The 22,312-nt window shown below is 41.5% G+C and overlaps 1 protein-coding gene across 1 annotated transcript in view; it reads left to right on the top strand.

Annotated features, from left to right (window-relative positions):
• LOC139760183 (chorion peroxidase-like) overlaps nt 1–9,368 on the top strand; it is a 197,163-nt gene extending 187,795 nt beyond the window's left edge. The window contains exons 8-11 of the mRNA XM_071683119.1: nt 5,253–5,414; nt 5,986–6,185; nt 8,056–8,225; nt 8,446–9,368. Of these exons, the coding sequence (XP_071539220.1) occupies nt 5,253–5,414; nt 5,986–6,185; nt 8,056–8,225; nt 8,446–8,618 (705 nt within the window). The 3' untranslated portion in view covers nt 8,619–9,368. The remainder of the gene's footprint in view (nt 1–5,252; nt 5,415–5,985; nt 6,186–8,055; nt 8,226–8,445) is intronic.
• Nucleotides 9,369–22,312: the final 12,944 nt, after the last annotated feature.

Raw genomic sequence — 22,312 nt, 5'->3', positions numbered from 1 at the left:
GTTTTCCAGACGCTTCGCATGCCCTGGTACAATCCACTGACAACACGTCTACCCCGGTATACCACCTCGTTCCAATTCACTCTATTCCTTGCACGCCTTTCACCCTCCTGCATGTTCAGTCTCCGATCACTCAAAATCTTTTTCACTCCATCTTTCCACCTCCAATTTAATCTTACACTTCTCCTCCTTCCCTCTATTTCTGACACATATATCCTCTTGGTCAATCTTTCCTCACTCATTCTCTCCATGTGACCAAACCATTTCAAAACACCCTCTTCTGCTCTCTCAACCACACTCTTTTTATTTCCACACATCTCTCTCATCCTTACGTTTCTTACTAGATCAAACCACCTCACAGCACATATTGTCCTCAAACATCTCATTTCCAGCACATCCACCCTCCTGCGCACAACTCTATCCATAGCCCACGCCTCGCAACCATACAACATTGTTGGAATCACTATTCCTTCAAACATACCCATTTTTGCTTTCCGAGATAATGTTCTCGACTTCCAAATATTCTTCAAGGCTCCCAGAATTTTCTCCCCCTCCCCCACCCTATGATTCACTTCCACTTCCATGGTTCCATCCGCTGCCAATCCCACTTCCAGATATCTAAAACACTTTACTTCCTCCAGTTTTTCTCCATTCAAACATACCTCCCAATTGACTTGACCCTCAACCCGACTCTACCTAATAACCTTGATCTTATTCACATTTACTCTTAACTTTCTTCTTTCACACACTTTACCAAACTCAGTCACGAGCTTCTGCAGTTTCTCACATGAATCAGCCACCAGCGCTGTATCATCAGCGAACAACAGCTGACTCACTTCCCAAGCTCCCTCATCCACAACAGACTGCATACTCGCCCCTCTTTCCAAAACTCTTGCATTCACCTCCCTAATAACCCCATCCATAAGCAAATTCAACAAACATGGAGACATCACACACCCCTACCGCAAACCTACATTTACTGAGAACCAATAACTTTCCTCTCTTCCTACACGTACGCATGCCTTACATCCTCGATAAAAGCTTTTCACTTCTTCTAACAACTTGCCTCCCGCACCATATATTCTTAATACCTTCCACAGAGCATCTCTATCAACTCTAGATCCATAAATGCTACATACAAATCCATTTGCTTTTCTAATTATTTCTCACATACATTCTTCAAAGCAAACACCTGACCCACACATCCTCTACCTCTACTGAAACCACACTGCTCTTCCCCAATCTAATGCTTTGTACATGCCTTCACCCTCTCAATGAATGCCCTCCCATATAATTTACCAGGAATACTCAACAAACTTATACCTCTGTATTTTGAGCACTCACCTTTGTCCCCTTTGCCTTTGTACAATGGCACTATGCAAGCATTCCGTCAATCCTCAGGCACCTCACCATGAATCATACATACATTAAATAACCTTACCAACCAGTCAACAATACAATCACCCTCTTTTTTAATAAATTCCACTGCAATACCATCCAAACCTGCTGCCTTGCCGGCTTTCATCTTCCGCAAAGCTTTTACTACCTCTTCTCTGTTTACCAAATCATTTTCCCTAACCCTCTCACTTTGCACACCATCTCGACCAAAACACCCAATATCTGCCACTCTATCATCAAACACATTCAACAAACCTTCAAAATACTCACTCCATCTCCTTCTCATATCACCACTACTTGTTATCACCTCCCCATTAGCACTTTTCACTGAAGTTCCCATTTGTTCCCTTGTCTTACGCACTTTATTTACCTCCTTCCAGAACATCTTTTTATTCTCCCTAAAATTATAAGATACTCTCTCACCTAAAATCTTATTTGCCCTCTTTTCACCTTTTGCACCTTTCTCTTGACCTGCTGCCTCTTTCTTTTATACATATCCCACTCATTTGCATTATTCCCTGCAAAAATTATCCAAATGCCTCTCTCTTCTCTTTCACTAATAATCTTACTTCTTCATCCCACCACTCACTACCCTTTCTAATCTGCCCACCTCCCCCGCTTCTCATGCCACAAACATATTTTGCGCAAGCCATCACTGTTTCCCTAAATACATCCCATTCCTCCCCCACTCCCCTTACCTCCTTTGTTCTCAACTTTTTCTATTCTGTACTCAGTCTCTCCTGGTACTTCCTCACACAAGTCTCCTTCACAAGCTCACTTACTCTCACCACTTTCTTCACCCCAATATTCTCTCCTCTTTTCTGAAAACCTCTAGAAATCTTCACCTTCGCCTCCACAAGATAATGATCAGATATCCCTCCTGTTGCACCTCTCAGCACATTAACATCCAAAAGTCTGTCTTTCGCGCGCCTGTCAATTAACTTGCAATCCAATAACGCTCTCTGGCCATCTCTCCTACTTACATATGTATACTTATGTATATCTCTCTTTTAATCCAGGTATTTTCAATCACCAGTCCTTTTTCATCACATAAATCTACAAGCTCTTCACCATTTCCATTTACAACACTGAACACCTCATGTATACCAATTATTCCCTCAACTGCCACATTACTCACCTTTGCATTCAAATCACCCATCACTATAACCTGGTCTCGTGCATCAAAACCACTAACACACTCATTCAGCTGCTCCCAAAACACTTGCCTCTCATGATCTTTCTTCTCATGCCCAGGTGCATATGCACCAATAATCACCCATCTCTCTCCATCAACATTCAATTTTACCCATATCAATCTAGAGTTTACTTTTTTACACTCTATCACATACTCCCGCTACTCCTGTTTCAGGAGTAGTGCTACTCTTTCCCTTGCTCTTGTCCTCTCACTAACCCCTGACTTTACTCCCAAGACATTCCCAAACCACTCCTCTCCTTTACCCTTGAGCTTCGTTTCACTCAGAGCCAAAACATCCAGGTTCCTTTCCTCAAACATACTACCTATCTCTCCTTTTTTCTCATCTTATTTACATCGACACACATTTAGACACCCCAATCTGAGCCTTCGAGGAGGATGAGCACTCCCCGCGTGACTCCTTCTGTTTCCCCTTTTAGAAAGTTAAAATACAAGGAGGGGAGGGTTTCTATCCCCCGCACTCGTCCGCTTTAGTCGCCTTTTATATATATATACATATATATATATATATATATATATATATATATATATATATATATATATATATATATATATATATATATATATATATATATATATATATATATATATATATATATATATATATATATATATATATATATATATATTCTCCCAACCCATATATTCTTAATACCTTCCACAGAGCATCTCTATCAACTCTATCATATGCCTTCTCCAGATCCATAAATGTTACATACAAATCCATTTGCTTTTCTAAGTATTTCTCACATACATTCTTCAAAGCAAACACCTGATCCACACATCCTCTACCACTTCTGAAACCACACTGCTCTTCCCCAATCTGATGCTCTGTACATGTCTTCACCCTCTCAATCAATACCCTCCCATATAATTTACCAGGAATACGCAACAAACTTATACCTCTGTAATTTGAGCACTCACTCTTATCCCCTTTGCCTTTGTACAATGGCACTATGCACGCATTCCGCCAATCCTCAGGCACCTCACCATGAGTCATACATACATTAAATAACCTTACCAACCAGTCAACAATACAGTCACCCCCTTTTTTAATAAATTCCAATGCAATACCATCCAAACCCGCTGCCTTGCCGGCTTTCATCTTCCGCAAAGCTTTCACTACAAGGAGGCAAGTTGTTAGAAGCAGTGAAAAGTTTTTATCGAGGATGTAAGGCATGTGTACGTGTAGGAAGAGAGGAAAGTGATTGGTTCTCAGTGAATGTAGGTTTGCGGCAGGGGTGTGTGATGTCTCCATGGTTGTTTAATTTGTTTATGGATGGGGTTGTTAGGGAGGTGAATGCAAGAGTTTTGGAAAGAGGGGCAAGTATGAAGTCTGTTGGGGATGAGAGAGTTTGGGAAGTGAGTCAGTTGTTGTTCGCTGATGATACAGCGCTGGTGGCTGATTCATGTGAGAAACTGCAGAAGCTGGTAACTGAGTTTGGTAAAGTGTGTGAAAGAAGAAAGTTAAGAGTAAATGTGAATAAGAGCAAGGTTATTAGGTACAGTAGGGTTGAGGGTCAAGTCAATTGGGAGGTGAGTTTGAATGGAGAAAAACTGGAGGAAGTGAAGTGTTTTAGATATCTGGGAGTGGATCTGGCAGCGGATGGAACCATGGAAGCGGAAGTGGATCATAGGGTGGGGGAGGGGGCGAAAATTCTGGGAGCCTTGAAGAATGTGTGGAAGTCGAGAACATTATCTCGGAAATCAAAAATGGGTATGTCTGAAGGAATAGTGGTTCCAACAATGTTGTATGGTTGCGAGGCGTGAGCTATGGATAGAGTTATGCGCAGGAGGATGGATGTGCTGGAAATGAGATGTTTGAGGACAATGTGTGGTGTGAGGTGGTTTGATCGAGTAAGTAACGTAAGGGTAAGAGAGATGTGTGGAAATAAAAAGAGCGTGGTTGAGAGAGCAGAAGAGGGTGTTTTGAAATGGTTTGGGCACATGGAGAGAATGAGTGAGGAAAGATTGACCAAGAGGATATATGTGTCGGAGGTGGAGGGAACGAGGAGAAGAGGGAGACCAAATTGGAGGTGGAAAGATGGAGTGAAAAAGATTTTGTGTGATCGGGGCCTGAACATGCAGGAGGGTGAAGGGAGGGCAAGGAACGGAGTGAATTGGAGCGATGTGGTATACCGGGGTTGACGTGCTGTCAGTGGATTGAATCAAGGCATGTGAAGCGTCTGGGGTAAACCATGGAAAGCTGTGTAGGTATGTATATTTGCGTGTGTGGACGTATGTATATACATGTGTATGGGGGGGGGGGGGTTGGGCCATTTCTTTCGTCTGTTTCCTTGCGCTACCTCGCAAACGCGGGAGACAGCGACAAAGCAAAAAAAAAAAAAAAAATATATATATATATATATATATATATATATATATATATATATATATATATATATATATATGGGTGTTTGTGTATGTTTAGGCGTCAAAGGATTCCACTTGCCTTTCTTTACATTGAGTGGGAAGTAGTTTTCTGGCAAAGTTTGATCATCGTTATGTACGACAAGGAGGAAGGTCTCGAGGAATTTCTCTAAATACATAGATAGATAGATAGATAGATAGATAGATAGATAGATAGATAGATGAATACGTATACTACTTTAATGATAGATGTTCATTGTTTGTCCTGAGCCAGACTAACTTGTGGAGGATCAATACTAACGGGACAACGAATGCTAGGGAGCTGAGTGCCGCCTTCTTCAACCCGTTCCCCTTATACATGGAGGGAGGTGCAACCAGGCTCTTGCTGGGCATGATGCAGAGCGCCCCCAAGGTTGACAACATCTTCACACGCGAGGTAGGTCCACCTCTCTCTCTCTCTCTCTCTCTCTCTCTCTCTCTCTCTCTCTCTCTCTCTGATATGTTTTCAGAGCTCTCCTACTCTTCGCTGCAGTTTCATTTTCTCACAATGCGCAGATCTTTCCGCCTGAACCATCTCACTTATGATCATCTGCCTCAGTTCCTCAGATGTGGAATCCAGTGGGTTAGTTTCCCATCCTTTTCATCATTATTGAGATCAATGTACCACTGACTGACACTATATGTAGCGCTTCTTGAGTTATCACTTAGCCTCTTGAACAAGACCGTATTGCCTCTTGAGTAAGAGCTTATAATGGCTTGTTATCATGCAGAAGGATAGCACCTTCTTGCTAAATCGTTATGCCTGTTCAAGTGTCGTACCGTCGCACTCAAGGGTCGTTACGTCGTGCTCAAGGGTTGTATCTACATGTTAGAGGGTGTTATGGTCGTGTTCGAAGCATAGACGACTGACCCAGGGCTTCAGACCAAACTCCATCTTAAAACCATTCCTTTGCGGTGACTGGACACAGATCATCAAGCAGTGAACCTTAACCTACTTGGAACCACAGGTGTCTGGCAGGCTCTTCCGGGAGGAGAAACAGTTCGGGTTGGACCTTGTGGCGATAAACATCCAGCGAGGCCGTGACCACGGCATCCCTGGCTACGTTGCCGTCAGGAGGGCCTGTGGATTCCCAAAGGTCACCAGTTTCAGCCAACTATCCGAGTTTACAGACCCGCAAGTTCTCCAAGTCTTCAAGAGGATATACAGGTCAGACTTTTTCCTCTGCGTTCTCCCTTCGTCAATTCTTGGAACCCAATACACGCTTTCCTTTTCTCTTGGAGTTGTACATTTCATCTCATGAAGTCTGTATCTTTGCTACTACTCTGCAGTATGATATCTGTAACAAATCTATTCATTTCAGTATTTACAAAAACTGCGCTGACGTTGGATTCCGTGAACAAAAAAGAAGTTAGGTAATTACGTACTTATCAATGGTTTGTTAGGTACGTTAAAATCACTTTTACAGAGTAATTGTGATTTATCTTAATTTGGCATATTTTGTATTCATCTAGGCAAACATCATGGTTTGGCTTTCACCTGATAGTATCAGGGTAAGGAGATGAGGCCAAAGAATGCCTAACAATGTTAGGGTAAGGCTATAGGATCAAAGGACACCTAGCAATTCTGCAGTAAGGCTATAGGATCAAAGGACACCTAGCAATTCTGCAGTAAGGCTATAGGATCAAAGGATACCTAACAATGTTAAGGTAAGGCTATAGGGTCAAAGGATACCTAAAAATGTTGCAACAAAGCTATAAGGACAGAGTATAGGTAACAAGGTTTGGGTAAGGCTATAGCAAAAAAGAATACCTAACCTAGTCAGGATAGCCTAAAAGGACAGCGGATATCTAGCATGTTAGGGACTATAGAAACAGAATGTTCCTAACAATGTTCGGGTAAGACTGTGAGAAGAACGATACCTCGCAATGGGAAAAGACAATGATAATGTTAGATAAGGAAGAGAGGATACCTAATAATGTTAGGGTAAGGCTATGGGAAGAGAGGATACCTAATAATGTTAGGGTAAGGCTATGGGAAGAGAGGATACCTAATAATGTTAGGGTAAGGCTATGGGAAGAGAGGATACCTAATAATGTTAGGGTAAGGCTATGGGAAGAGAGGATACCTAATAATGTTAGGGTAAGGCTATGGGAAGAGAGGATACCTAATAATGTTAGGGTAAGGCTATGGGAAGAGAGGATACCTAATAATGTTAGGGTAAGGCTATGGGAAGAGAGGATACCTAATAATGTTAGGGTAAGGCTATGGGAAGAGAGGATACCTAATAATGTTAGGGTAAGGCTATGGGAAGAGAGGATACCTAATAATGTTAGGGTAAGGCTATGGGAAGAGAGGATACCTAATAATGTTAGGGTAAGGCTATGGGAAGAGAGGATACCTAATAATGTTAGGGTAAGGCTATGGGAAGAGAGGATACCTAATAATGTTAGGGTAAGGCTATGGGAAGAGAGGATACCTAATAATGTTAGGGTAAGGCAATGGGAAGAGAGGATACCTAATAATGTTAGGGTAAGGCTATAGGAACAGTGGATACCCAATAATGTTAGGGTAAGGCTATTGTAACAGACGATACCTAACAACGATAGGTAAAGCTGTATAAACAGGGGATTCCGAACAATGCTTGGGTAAGACTGTGGGAACATAATATATCCAAGAACGTTAGGGTAAGGCTATAGGATCGTCGGATGGCCAACAATAATAACTAAAAAGAACCTTATGGGGCTCAAGGCTATCTATGTTCTATGGAGGATATACTTTTGTAATGAATGAATGTGTCAGAGGAATATTTTTCCTGTGTAGTGTATTGTACAGGAAGAAGAAAGACTACACACAAACTTCTGCAAAGTATTGTATGGAACTTCTTGTCATGTAACTACAGAGATGCCTGTTGACAATTATGGGTGAGGATCTGTGTAAGACAGGGAAAACCAAGACTGATGGAAGCTCTAATGATATCATAACTAATAACAAGAAACAACTGTCATTAATTTCTGTTTAAATGCCTGACATCTTGAGTAATTAGATAATGTTTTCTTCATTTTCCTCTCTGCTTCAGAAACGTGAATGATATAGACCTGTTCGCTGGAGGTCTGGCAGAAAAGCCATTGCCTGGGGCCCTGTTGGGCCCGACCTTGTCTTGTATCATCGCTGACCAGTTCCTCAGGGGCAAGATAGGCGACCGCTTCTGGTTCGAGTACAAGGACAGCCCGGGAGCCTTCACTACAGGTAAGGAAGGGGTACAGACACCTACTTCACTTCACTTCATAGATATATTTCAGCGTGTATGTGTGCTTGTGAGACAATATTCAGTTGTCAGAGAACCACTTTGCGCTGCCATCAAAAGCGCTTAAACTGTCCTTTATACCCTCCTTTTTCCTTTAACTGTATCATCTGGGTGCCAGATAAGACTCCCTTTACAGTGACTCCTCCTCTCCCTACCTTCCAGACCAACTGAGGGAGATTCATCAGGTGTCTATGGCGAGGGTCTTGTGTGACAATTTTCCAGAGATCAGGACCATCCAGCGGTGGCCTTTCCAGGTGGTCACGGCTTTCAATCCCATGTTACAGTGCTCCTCCAAGTGCATCCCCAACTTCAACCTGGAATTATGGAAGGAATAGGAGCTCCTGAGACTATCTCCAAGTTCAGCCTCCCTCACTGGAATGTCTAGCACCTCTGACTTTCCTTAAGTTCAAGTTGCTCCACTGGAATGTCTAGCACCTCTGACTTTTCTTAGGTTCAAGTTGCTCCACTGGAATGTCTAGCACCTCTGACTTTTCTTAGGTTCAAGTTGCTCCACTGGAATGCGTGACAGATTCTCTGACCATCCATTAGCTCAAGATGTACCACTGAAGATGTGGGAGCTAATGAATTACTCTAGTTCAGCTTCGTCCACTAGGTGACTACTAGCCTCCTCCCACACTGCAAACCAAACACTTGCACTCCACCTACCCACGGATGACTGGAATACCATAGATGTCTCAGCATCATGCAAGGCAAGAATCAAACAGCATTAAACATCACAAGTTTTTTCAAATGAATATATGAGAATGATACCAGTGGCGTTTATCCCCTTAAGGATAAGACACCAACTGCTCTGTAGCAAGATGGAGGGCGTCTATTGCTAAAGTAGAAGTTCCTGGGTCAACACACAAAGAGGTCGTCTTCTCTCGACACATGTAACACGATAATCCCTCTAGCACTACGGTACGACCATTGACAAAGTCTTTGAAACCCTGGACACCAACTGACGACCCTGGGCACGACAGTATAACACTTGAGTATCATGACCTCCACATTAACCGGACTCTTTAGGATCATGTCAAATGTCATTCAAATTCGGTTACCTGCAAATATGATATTAGGGTATCGCTTACAAACATCGATGAGGAAGTGACAATTTCCTTACATATATATATATATATATATATATATATATATATATATATATATATATATATATATATATATATATATATATATATATATATATATATATATATATATATATATATGAAGATGAAAGCCGTAAAGGCAGCAGGTTTGGATGGTATTGCAGTGGAATTTATTAAAAAAGGGGGTGACTGCATTGTTGAGTGGTTGGTAAGGTTATTTAATGTATGTATGACTCATGGTGAGGTGCCTGAGGATTGGCGGAATGCGTGCATAGTGCCATTGTACAAAGGCAAAGGGGATAAGAGTGAGTGCTCAAATTACAGAGGTATAAGTTTGTTGAGTATTCCTGGTAAATTATATGGGAGGGTGTTGATTGAGAGGGTGAAGGCATGTACAGAGCATCAGATTGGGGAAGAGCAGTGTGGTTTCAGAAGTGGTAGAGGATGTGTGGATCAGGTGTTTGCTTTGAAGAATGTATGTGAGAAATACTTAGAAAAGCAAATGGATTTGTATGTAGCATTTATGGATCTGGAGAAGGCATATGATAGAGTTGATAGAGATGCTCTGTGGAAGGTATTAAGAATATATGGTGTGGGAGGAAAGTTGTTAGAAGCAGTGAAAAGTTTTTATCGAGGATGTAAGGCATGTGTACGTGTAGGAAGAGAGGAAAGTGATTGGTTCTCAGTGAATATAGGTTTGCGGCAGGGGTGTGTGATGTCTCCATGGTTGTTTAATTTGTTTATGGATGGGGTTGTTAGGGAGGTAAATGCAAGAGTTTTGGAAAGAGGGGCAAGTATGAAGTCTGTTGGGGATGAGAGAGCTTGGGAAGTGAGTCAGTTGTTGTTCGCTGATGATACAGCGCTGGTGGCTGATTCATGTGAGAAACTGCAGAAGCTGGTGACTGAGTTTGGTAAAGTGTGTGGAAGAAGAAAGTTAAGACTAAATGTGAATAAGAGCAAGGTTATTAGGTACAGTAGGGTTGAGGGTCAAGTCAATTGGGAGGTGAGTTTGAATGGAGAAAAACTGGAGGAAGTGAAGTGTTTTAGATATCTGGGAGTGGATCTGGCAGTGGATGGAACCATGGAAGCGGAAGTGGATCATAGGGTGGGGGAGGGGGCGAAAATTCTGGGGGCCTTGAAGAATGTGTGGAAGTCGAGAACATTATCTCGGAAAGCAAAAATGGGTATGTTTGAAGGAATAGTGGTTCCAACAATGTTGTATGGTTGCGAGGCGTGGGCTATGGATAGAGTTGTGCGCAGGAGGATGGATGTGCTGGAAATGAGATGTTTGAGGACAATGTGTGGTGTGAGGTGGTTTGATCGAGTGAGTAACGTAAGGGTAAGAGAGATGTGTGGAAATAAAAAGAGCGTGGTTGAGAGAGCAGAAGAGGGTGTTTTGAAGTGGTTTGGGCACATGGAGAGAATGAGTGAGGAAAGATTGACCAAGAGGATATATGTGTCGGAGGTGGAGGGAACGAGGAGAAGAGGGAGACCAAATTGGAGGTGGAAAGATGGAGTGAAAAAGATTTTGTGGGATCGGGGCCTGAATATGCAGGAGAGTGAAAGGAGGGCAAGGAATAGAGTGAATTGGAGCGATGTGGTATACCGGGGTTGACGTGCTGTCAGTGGATTGAATCAAGGCATGTGAAGCGTCTGGGGTAAACCATGGAAAGCTGTGTAGGTATGTATATTTGCGTGTGTACACATGTATATACATGTGTATGGGGGGGGGGGGCCATTTCTTTCGTCTGTTTCCTTGCGCTACCTCGCAAACGCGGGAGACAGCGACAAAGTATAATAAATAAAAAATAAATATATATATATATATATATATATATATATATATATATATATATATATATATATATATATATATATATATATATATATATATATATATTATCCCTGGGGATAGGGGAGAAAGAATACTTCCCACGTATTCCCTGCGTGTCGTAGAAGGCGACTAAAAGGGGAGGGAGCGGGGGGCTGGAAATCCTCCCCTCTCGTTTTTTTTTTTAATTTTCCAAAAGAAGGAACAGAGAATTGGGCCAGGTGAGGGTATTCCCTCAAGGCCCAGTCCTCTGTTCTTAACGCTACCTCGCTAATGCGGGAAATGGCGAATAGTTTGAAAGAAAAGAAATATATATATATACATATATATATATATATATCTTTTTCTTTTTTCTTTTAAACTATTCGCCATTTCCCGCGTTAGCGAGGTAGCGTTAAGAACAGAGGACTGGGCCTTTTTTGGAATATCCCCACCTGGCCCCACTCTGTTCCTTCTTTTGAAAAAAAAAAAAAAAAAAAGAGAGGGGAGGATTTCCAGCCCCCCCGCCCCCCGCTCCCTCCCCTTTTAGTCGCCTTCTACGACACGCAGGGAATACGTGGGAAGTATTCTTCATACCCTATCCCCAGGGATATATATATATATATATATATATATATATATATATATATATAAATATATATTTTTTTTTTTTTTTTTTTGCTTAGTCGCTGTCTCCCGCGTTTGCGAGGTAGCGCAAGGAAACAGACGAAAGAAATGGCCCAACCCAACCCCATACACATGTATATACATACGTCCACACACGCAAATATACATACCTACACAGCTTTCCATGGTTTACCCCAGACGCTTCACATGCCTTGATTCAATCCACTGACAGCACGTCAACCCCGGTATACCACATCGCTCCAATTCACTCTATTCCTTGCCCTCCTTTCACCCTCCTGCATGTTCAGGCCCCGATCACACAAAATCTTTTTCACTCCATCTTTCCACCTCCAATTTGGTCTCCCTCTTCTCCTCGTTCCCTCCACCTCCGACACATATATCCTCTTGGTCAATCTTTCCTCACTCATTCTCTCCATGTGCCCAAACCATTTCAAAACACCCTCTTCTGCTCTCTCAACCACGCTCTTTTTATTTCCACACATCTCTCTTACCCTTACGTTACTTACTCGATCAAACCACCTCACACCACACATTGTCCTCAAACATCTCATTTCCAGCACATCCATCCTCCTGCGCACAACTCTATCCATAGCCCACGCCTCGCAACCATACAACATTGTTGGAACCACTATACCTTCAAACATACCCATTTTTGCTTTCCGAGATAATGTTCTCGACTTCCACACATTCTTCAAGGCTCCCAGAATTTTCGCCCCCTCCCCCACCCTATGATCCACTTCCGCTTCCATGGTTCCATCCGCTGCCAGATCCACTCCCAGATATCTAAAACACTTCACTTCCTCCAGTTTTTCTCCATTTAAACTCACCTCCCAATTGACTTGACCCTCAACCCTACTGTACCTAATAACCTTGCTCCCTATTCATATTTACTCTTAACTTTCTCCTTTCACACACTTTACCAAACTCAGTCACCAGCTTCTGCAGTTTCTCACATGAATCAGCCACCAGCGCTGTATCATCAGCGAACAGCAACTGACTCACTTCCCAAGCTCTCTCATCCCCAACAGACTTCATACTTGCCCCTCTTTCCAAAACTCTTGCATTCACCTCCCTAACAACCCCATCCATAAACAAATTAAACAACCATGGAGACATCACACACCCCTGCCGCAAACCTACATTCACTGAGAACCAATCACTTTCCTCTCTTCCTACACGTACACATGCCTTACATCCTCGATAAAAACTTTTCACTGCTTCTAACAACTTGCCTCCCACACCATATATTCTTAATACCTTCCACAGAGCATCTCTATGAACTCTATCATATGCCTTCTCCATATCCATAAATGCTACATACAAATCCATTTGCTTTTCTAAGTATTTCTCACATACATTCTTCAAAGCAAACACCTGATCCACACATCCTCTACCACTTCTGAAACCACACTGCTCTTCCCCAATCTGATGCTCTGTACATGCCTTCACCCTCTCAATCAATACCCTCCCATATAATTTACCAGGAATACTCAACAAACTTATACCTCTGTAATTTGAGCACTCACTCTTATCCCCTTTGCCTTTGTACAATGGCACTATGCACGCATTCCGCCAATCCTCAGGCACCTCACCATGAGTCATACATACATTAAATAACCTTACCAACCAGTCAACAATACAGTCACCCCCTTTTTTAATAAATTCCACTGCAATACCATCCAAACCCGCTGCCTTGCCGGCTTTCATCTTCCGCAAAGCTTTTACTACCTCTTCTCTATTTACCAAATCATTTTCCCTAACTCTCTCACTTTGCACACCACCTCGACCAAAACACCCTATATCTGCCACTCTATCATAAAACACATTCAACAAACCTTCAAAATACTCACTCCATCTCCTTCTCACCTCACCACTACTTGTTATCACCTCCCCATTTGCGCCCTTCACTGAAGTTCCCATTTGCTGCCTTGTCTTACGCACTTTATTTACCTCCTTCCAGAACATCTTTTTATTCTCCCTAAAATTTAATGATACTTTCTCACCCCAACTCTCATTTGCCCTTTTTTTCACCTCTTGCGCCTTTCTCTTGACCTGTCTCTTTCTTTTATACGTCTCCCACTCAATTGCATTTTTTCCCTCCAAATATCGTCCAAATGCCTCTCTCTTCTCTTTCACTAATACTCTTACTTCTTCATCCCACCACTCACTACCCTTTCTAATCAACCCACCTCCCACTCTTCTCATGCCACAAGCATCTTTTGCGCAATCCATCACTGATTCCCTAAATACATCCCATTCCTCCCCCACTCCCCTTACTTCCATTGTTCTCACCTTTCTCCATTCTGTACTCAGTCTCTCCTGGTACTTCCTCACACAAGTCTCCTTCCCAAGCTCACTTACTCTCACCACCCTCTTCACCCCAACATTCACTCTTCTTTTCTGAAAACCCATACAAATCTTCACCTTAGCCTCCACAAGATAATGATCAGACATCCCTCCAGTTGCACCTCTCAGCACATTAACATCCAAAAGTCTCTCTTTCGCACGCCTGTCAATTAACACGTAATCCAATAACGCTCTCTGGCCATCTCTCCTACTTACATAAGTATACTTATGTATATCTCGCTTTTTAAACCATGTATTCCCAATCATCAGTCCTTTTTCAGCACCTAAATCTACAAGCTCTTCACCATTTCCATTTACAACACTGAACACCCCATGTATACCAATTATTCCCTCAACTGCCACATTACTCACCTTTGCATTCAAATCACCCATCACTATAACCCGGTCTCGTGCATCGAACCACTAACACACTCATTCAGCTGCTCCCAAAACACTTGCCTCTCATGATCTTTCTTCACATGCCCAGGTGCATATCCACCAATAATCACCCATCTCTCTCCATCAACTTTCAGTTTTACCCATATTAATCGAGACTTTACTTTCTTACATTCTATCACATACTCCCACAACTCCTGTTTCAGGAGTACTGCTACTCCTTCCCTTGCTCTTGTCCTCTCACTAACCCCTGACTTTACTCCCAAGACATTCCCAAACCACTCACTCAGAGCCAAAACATCCAGGTTCCTTTCCTCAAACATACTACCTATCTCTCCTTTTTTCACATCTTGGTTACATCCACACATATTTAGGCACCCCAATCTGAGCCTTCGAGGAGGATGAGCACTCCCCGCGTGACTCCTTCTTCTGTTTCCCATTTTAGAAAGTTAAAAAATACAAGGAGGGGAGGATTTCTGGCCCCCCGCTCCCGTCCCCTCTAGTCGCTTTCTACGACACGCGAGGAATACGTGGGAAGTATTCTTTCACCCCTATCCCCAGGGATAATATACATATATACATATACACATACACACACATACACACACATACGCACATATACACACACACACACATACATATATATACATATGAAAAATGTAAGAAACAATTTAGAAAACTGAAACTTCTAGCTTGTAATGGAATGAACAAATGAATGTCACATAATGGTTTAACCTCTGGCTATGGAAAAAGGAAATGTATAATACATATATATATATATATATATATATATATATATATATATATATATATATATATATATATATATATATATATATATATATATATATATATATATATATATATATATATATATATGTACATATATATACATATATTCATATAGATTGTCAAAGTGCTTAGTTTCTTTATTAAGCCCTTTAGTGGGTAAGGTATCAAATTCTAATATCATGAACAATGTAAATTTAGTCAACAAGCTAAACATTATCAATGTTAATTTTGATTTCAAACTAGTTAGCTTTGATGTTTCCTCACTTTTCACTAAATTTCTAGTTGATGACCTTTTAGAATATTTATTTGATGTCTTGGATGATATTCATGTTACTGTTTCAAAGTCTAATTTCATTGGCCTGATAGAATTATGTATAAAAGACTGTATTTCAATTCAATGGAGATTATTATGCTCAAAAATTTGGTATGGCAATGGGTAACCCTCTTTCACCTGTACTAAGTAATCTTTATATGGAATTTTTTGAAACAAAATTACTAAAGGATATCTTTCCTTCTAATGTAATTTGGTTTAGGTATGTTGATTATGTTCTTTGTGTTTGGCCAACAAATGAAAATTTACAAATATTCCTCCCCTTACTTAACAATTTAGTACCTTCCATCAAATTTACCGAAGAAAATGAAAGTAATGGTATGTTACCATTTTTAGATTGCATGATTCATAGGCAATTAAACAAGTTTAAGTTTAACATATACAGAAAACCTACCAATGTATGCTTATATATCCAATATTACTCATCTCAACATGACAGAGTTAAATTATCATCATTTCAATCTACGTTCCTTGGGGCATTACGTATTTGCAGTCCAGAGTTTATTGATGATGACTTTGAGACAATATATTACATTGGGTCTAAGTTAAAATACCCTAGATCTTTCATTGATAAATCCCTTAAGTTTGCAAAGAAATCATTTTATAGAGTTGAGCCCAAATAGTCCATTGACACCAAGAATCTTTTAGTTCTCCCTTTTAAGAATAATTTCACTTTACTTCCCATGTTGCTTAAATCCTTTAATGTAAATGTTGCCATCAGCAACAGTAATACTATAAAGGATATCTTAATCAGGAATTCATCAGAAAATTCTCCTGGATGCAGCTATATAGTGCCATGTAGAAATTGTGATAAGTTTTATGTTGGTCACACTGGTAAGGATCTTTCTGTTAGACTTAAGCAATATGAATATAGTATAAGAACGGGACCAGAATCAAATGCCTTGTTTAGTCACGTTAAAAACTATGATCATTGTATTGACTAGAATAGTTCCAACTCAGTTATTAATTCTAACTCTATTAGCACGCGAAAAATCATTGTATCTTCTATCATTAAATACACAAAGAATTATAATCTTAATATTAGTGATGGTCTATACAAATTTTTTAAATGACTTTATTGTTGATAAAATTTGTAAAATGATAAGTTTATGACGCTCGTTGTCTGTCTTGGACAAATGGCGTCCTAGCTTCGTCTCTTCAATGTATATCAACTGACTGTTATATTTCTATCTTGTGTCTCCCCTGATGTGATTATTACACGAAAGCGCACTTGGAAACTTATCGTGTTTAATTTCCCCGTGGACTTATAAGAATATCTATATATATATATATATATATTTTTTTTTCTTTCTTTTAAACTATTCGCCATTTCCCGCGTTAGCGAGGTAGCGTTTAAGAACAGAGGAATGGGCCTTTGTGGAATATCCTCACCTGGCCCCCCTCTGTTCCTTCTTTTGGAAAATTGAAAAAAAACGAGAGGGGAGGATTTCAAGCCTCCCGCTCCCTCCCCTTTTAGTAGCCTTCTACGACACGCAGGGAATACGTGGGAAGTATTCTTAATCCCCCATCGCCAGGGATAATATATATATATATATATATATATATATATATATATATATATATATATATATATATATATATATATATATATATATATTCATCTATTGAATAACTTTGCTTTGTCGCTCTCTCCGCGTTAGCGAGGTAGCGCAAGGAAACAGACGAAAGAATGGCCCAACCCACCCACATGCATATGTATATACATACACGTCCACACACTCAACTATACATACCTATACATCTCAATGTATACATATATATACTCACAGACATATACATATATGCACATGTACATAATTCATACTGTCTGCCTTTATTCATACCCATCACCACCTCGCCAAACATGGAATAACAGCCCCCTCCCCCCCTCATGTGTGCGAGGTAGCGTTAGGAAAAGACAACAAACGCCCCATTCGTTCACACTCAGTCTTTAGCTCTCATGTAATAATGCACCGAAATCACAGCTTCCTTTCCACATCCAGGCCCCACAGAACTTTCAGTGGTTTACCCCAGACTCTTCACATGCCCTGGTTCAATCCAGTGACAGCACGTCGACCCCGGTATATCACATTGTTCCAATTCACTCTATTCCTTGCACGCCTTTCACCCTCCTGCATGTTCAGGCCCCGATCACTCAAAATCTTTTTCACTTAGTCTTTCCACCACCGATTTGGTCTCCCACTTCTCGTTCCCTCCACCTCTGATACATGTATCCTCCTGATCAATCTTTCCTCACTCATTCTCTCCATGTGACCAAACCATTTCAAAACATCCTCTTCTACTCTCTCAACCACGCTTTTCTTATTTCCACACATCTCTCTTACCCTTACATTGCTTACTCGATCAAACCACCTCACACCACATATTATCCTCAAACATCTCATTTCCAGCAAATCCACCCTCCTGCGCACAACTCTATCATAGCCCACGCCTTGCAACCATGCAGCATTGTTGGAACCACTGTTCCCTCAAACATACCCATTTTTGCTTTCCGAGATAATGTTCTCGACTTCCACACATTCTTCAAGGCTCCCAGAATTTTTGCCCCCTCCCCTACCCTGTGATTTACTTCCGCTTCCATGGTTCCATCCGCTGCCAAATCCACTCCCAGATATCTAAAACACTCCACTTCCTCCAGTTTTTCTCCATTCAAACTTACCTCCCAATTGACTTGACCCTCAACCCTTTCTCTTGAGCTCCGTCCTCTTTCTCTAAGTCATTAGAATTATTTCCATGCAAAAATCGTCCAAATGCCTCTCTTTTCTCTTTCACTAATAATCTTACTTCTTCATCCCACCACTCACTACCCTTTCTAATCTGCCCACCTCCCATACTTCTCATGCCACAAGCATCTTTTGCGCAAGCCATCACTGCTTCCCTAAATACATCCCATTCCTCCCCCACTCCCCTTTCCTCCTTTGTTCTCACCTTTTTCCATTCTGTACTCAGTCTCTCCTTGTACTTCCTCACACAAGTCTCCTTCCCAAACTCACTTACTCTCACCACTCTCTTCACCCCAACATTCTCTCTTCATTTCTGAAAACTTCTACAAATCTTCACCTTCGCCTCCATAAGATAATGATCAGACATCCCTCCAGTTGCACCTCTCAGCACATCAACATCCAAAAGTCTCTCTTTCGCGCGCCTATCAATTAACACGTAATCCAATAATGCTCTCAGGCCATCTCTCCTACTTACATACGTATACTTATGTATATCTCTCTTTTTAAACCAGGTATTCTCAATCACCAGTCCTTTATCAGCAAAAAAATCTACAAGCTCTTCACCATTTCCATTTACAACACCCCATGTATACCAATTATTCCCTCAACTGCCATATTACTCACCTTCGCATTCAAATCACCCATCACTATAACCCGGTCTCGTGCATCAAAACCACTAACACTCATTCAGCTGCTCCCAAAACACTTGCCTCTCATGATCTTTCTTCTCATGCCCAGGTGCATATGCACCAATAATCACCCATCTCACTCCAACAACTTTCAGTTTTACCCATATCAATGCAGAGTTTACGTTCTTACACTCTATCACATACTCCCACAACTCCTATTTCAGGAGTAGTGCTACTCCTTCCCTTGCTCTTGTCCTCTCACTAACCCCTGATTTTACTCCCAAGACATTCCCAAACCACTCTTCCCCTTTACCCTTGAGCTTTGTTTCACTAAGAGCCAAAACATCCAGGTTCCTTTCCCCAAACATACTACCTATCTCTCCTTTTTTTCTTATCTTGGTTACATCCACACATATTTAGACACTCCAATCTGAGCCTCCGAGGAGGATGTGCACTCCCTGCGTGACTCCTTCTTTTGTTTCCCCTTTTAGTAAGTTAAGATACAAGGAGGGGAAGGTTTCTGGCCCCGCGCTCCCGTCCTCTTTAGTCGTATTCTACGACACGTGAGGAATGCGTGGGAAGTATTCTTTCTCCCCTATCTCCAGGGATACATATAGTATGTAGTATGTTTGACGAAAGGAACCTGGATGATTTGGCTCTGAGCGAGACGAAGATCAAAGGTAAAGGGGAGGAGAGGTTTGGGAATGTCTTGGGAGTAAAGTCAGGGGTTAGTGAGAGGACAAGAGCAAGGGAAGGAGTAGCACTACTCCTGAAACAGGAGTAGTGGGAGCATGTGAAAGAGTGTAAGAAAGTAAATTCTAGATTGATATGGGTAAAACTGAAAGTTGATGGAGAGATATGGGCGATTATTGGTGCATATGCACCTGGGCATTAGAAGAAACATCATGAAAGTCAAGTGTTTTGGGAGCAACTGAATGAGTGTGTTAGCGGTTTTGACGCACAAGACCGGGTTATAGTGATGTGTGATTTCAATGCAAAGGTGAGTAATGTGGCAGTTGAGGGAATAATTGGTATACATGGGGTGTTCATTGATGTAAATGGAAATGGTGAAGAGCTTCTAGGTTTAAGTGCTGAAGAAGGACTGGTAATTGGGAATACCTGGTTTAAAAAGCAAGATATACGTAAGTAATCGTATCTGAATAGGAGAGATGGCCAGAGAGCGTTATTGGATTACGTGTTAATTGATAGGCGCGCGAAATTGAGACTTTTGGATGTTAATGTGTTGAGAGGTGCAACTGGAGGGATGTCTGATCATTATCGTGTGGAGGCGAAGGTGAAGATTAGTAGGGGTTTTCAGAAAAGAAGAGAGAATGTTGGGGGGAAGAGAGTGGTGAGAGTAAGTGAGTTTGGGAAGGAGACTTGTGTGAGGAAGTACCAGGAGAGACTGAGTACAGAATGGAAAAAGGTGAGAACAAAGGAGTTAAGGGGAGTGGGGGAGGAATGGGATCTATGTAGGGAAGCAGTGATGGCTTGCACAAAAGATGCCTGTGGCATGATAAGCGTGGAAGGTGGGTTGATTAGAAAGGGTAGTGAGTGGTGGGTTGAAGAAGTAAGATTATTAGTGAAAGAGAAGAGAGAGGCATTTGGATGATTTTTGCAGGGAGAAAATGCAAATGAGTGGGAGATGTATAAAAGAAAGAGGCAGGAGGTCAAGAGAAAGGTTCAAGAGCTGAAAAAGAGGGCAAATGAGAGTTGTGGTGAGAGATTATCATTAAATTTTAGGGAGAATAAAAAGATGTTCTGGAAGGAGGTAAATAAAGTGCGTAAGACAAGGGAGCAAATGGGAACTTCAGTATAGGGGGCAAATGGGGAGGTGATAACAAGTAGTGGTGATGTGAGGAGATAGAGTGAGTTTTTTGAAGGTTGTTGAATATGTTTGATGATAGAGTGGCAGATATAGGTTGTTTTGGTCGAGGTGGTGTGCAAAGTGAGAGGGTTAGGGAAAATGATTTGGTAAACAGAGAAGAGGTAGTAAAAGCTTTGCGAAAGATGAAAGCCGGCAAGGCAGCAGGTTTGGATGGTATTGCAGTGGAATCTATTAGAAAAGGGGGTGATTGTATTGTTGACTGGTTGGTAACGTTATCTAACGTATGTATGATTCATGGTGAGGTGCCCGAGGATTGACGGAATGCTTGCATAGTGCCATTGTACAAAGGCAAAGGGGATAGGAGTGAGTGCTCAAATTACAGAGGTATAAGTTTGTTGAGTATTCCTGGTAAATTATATGGGAGGGTATTGATAGAGAGGGTGAAGGCATGTACAGAGCATCAGATTGGGGAAGAGCAGTGTGGTTTCAGAAGTGGTAGAGGATGTGTGGATCCGGTGTTTGCTTTGAAGAATGTATGTGAAAAATACTTAGAAAAGCAAATGGACTTGTATGTAGCATTTATGGATCTGGAGAAGGCATATGATAGAGTTGATAGAGATGCTCTGTGGAAGGTAATAAGAATATATGGTGTGGGAGGCAAGTTGTTAGAAGCAGTGAAAAGTTTTCATCGAGGATATAAGGCATGTGTACGTGTAGGAAGAGAGGAAAGTGATTGGTTCTCAGTGAATGTAGGTTTGCGGCAGGGGTGTGTGATGTCTCCATGGTTGTTTAATTTGTTTATGGATGGGGTTGTTTTGGGAGGTGAATGCAAGTGTTCTGGAAAGAGGGGCAAGTATGTAGTCTGTTGTGGATGAGAGAGCTTGGGAAGTGAGTCAGTTGTTGTTCGCTGATGATACAGCGCTGGTGGCTGATTCATGTGAGAAACTGCAGAAGCTGGTGACTGAGTTTGGTAAAGTGTGTGAAAGAAGAAAGCTGAGAGTAAATGTAAATAAGAGCAAGGTTATTAGATACAGTAGGGTTGAGGGTCAAGTCAATAGGGAGGTAAGATTGAATGGAGAAAAACTGGAGGAAGTGGAGTGTTTTAGATATCTGGGAGTGGATCTGGCAGCGGATGGAACCATGGAAGCGGAAGTGAATCATAGGGTGGGGGAGGGGGCGAAAATTCTGGGAGCCTTGAAGAATGTTTGGAAGTCGAGAACATTATCTCGGAAAGCAAAAATGGGTATGTTTGAAGGAATAGTGGTTCCAACAATGTTGTGTGGTTGCGAGGCGTGGGCTATGGATAGAGTTGTGCGCAGGAGGGTGGATGTGCTGGAAATGAGATGTTTGAGGATAATATGTGGTGTGAGGTGGTTTGATTGAGTAAGTAATGTAA

Source organism: Panulirus ornatus, chromosome 35 (assembly GCF_036320965.1).
Source record: "Panulirus ornatus isolate Po-2019 chromosome 35, ASM3632096v1, whole genome shotgun sequence".
NCBI lineage: Eukaryota > Metazoa > Arthropoda > Malacostraca > Decapoda > Palinuridae > Panulirus > Panulirus ornatus.
The sequence above is the reverse complement of the archived record's forward strand: the minus strand, read 5'-3'. Positions and strand labels throughout refer to the sequence as shown.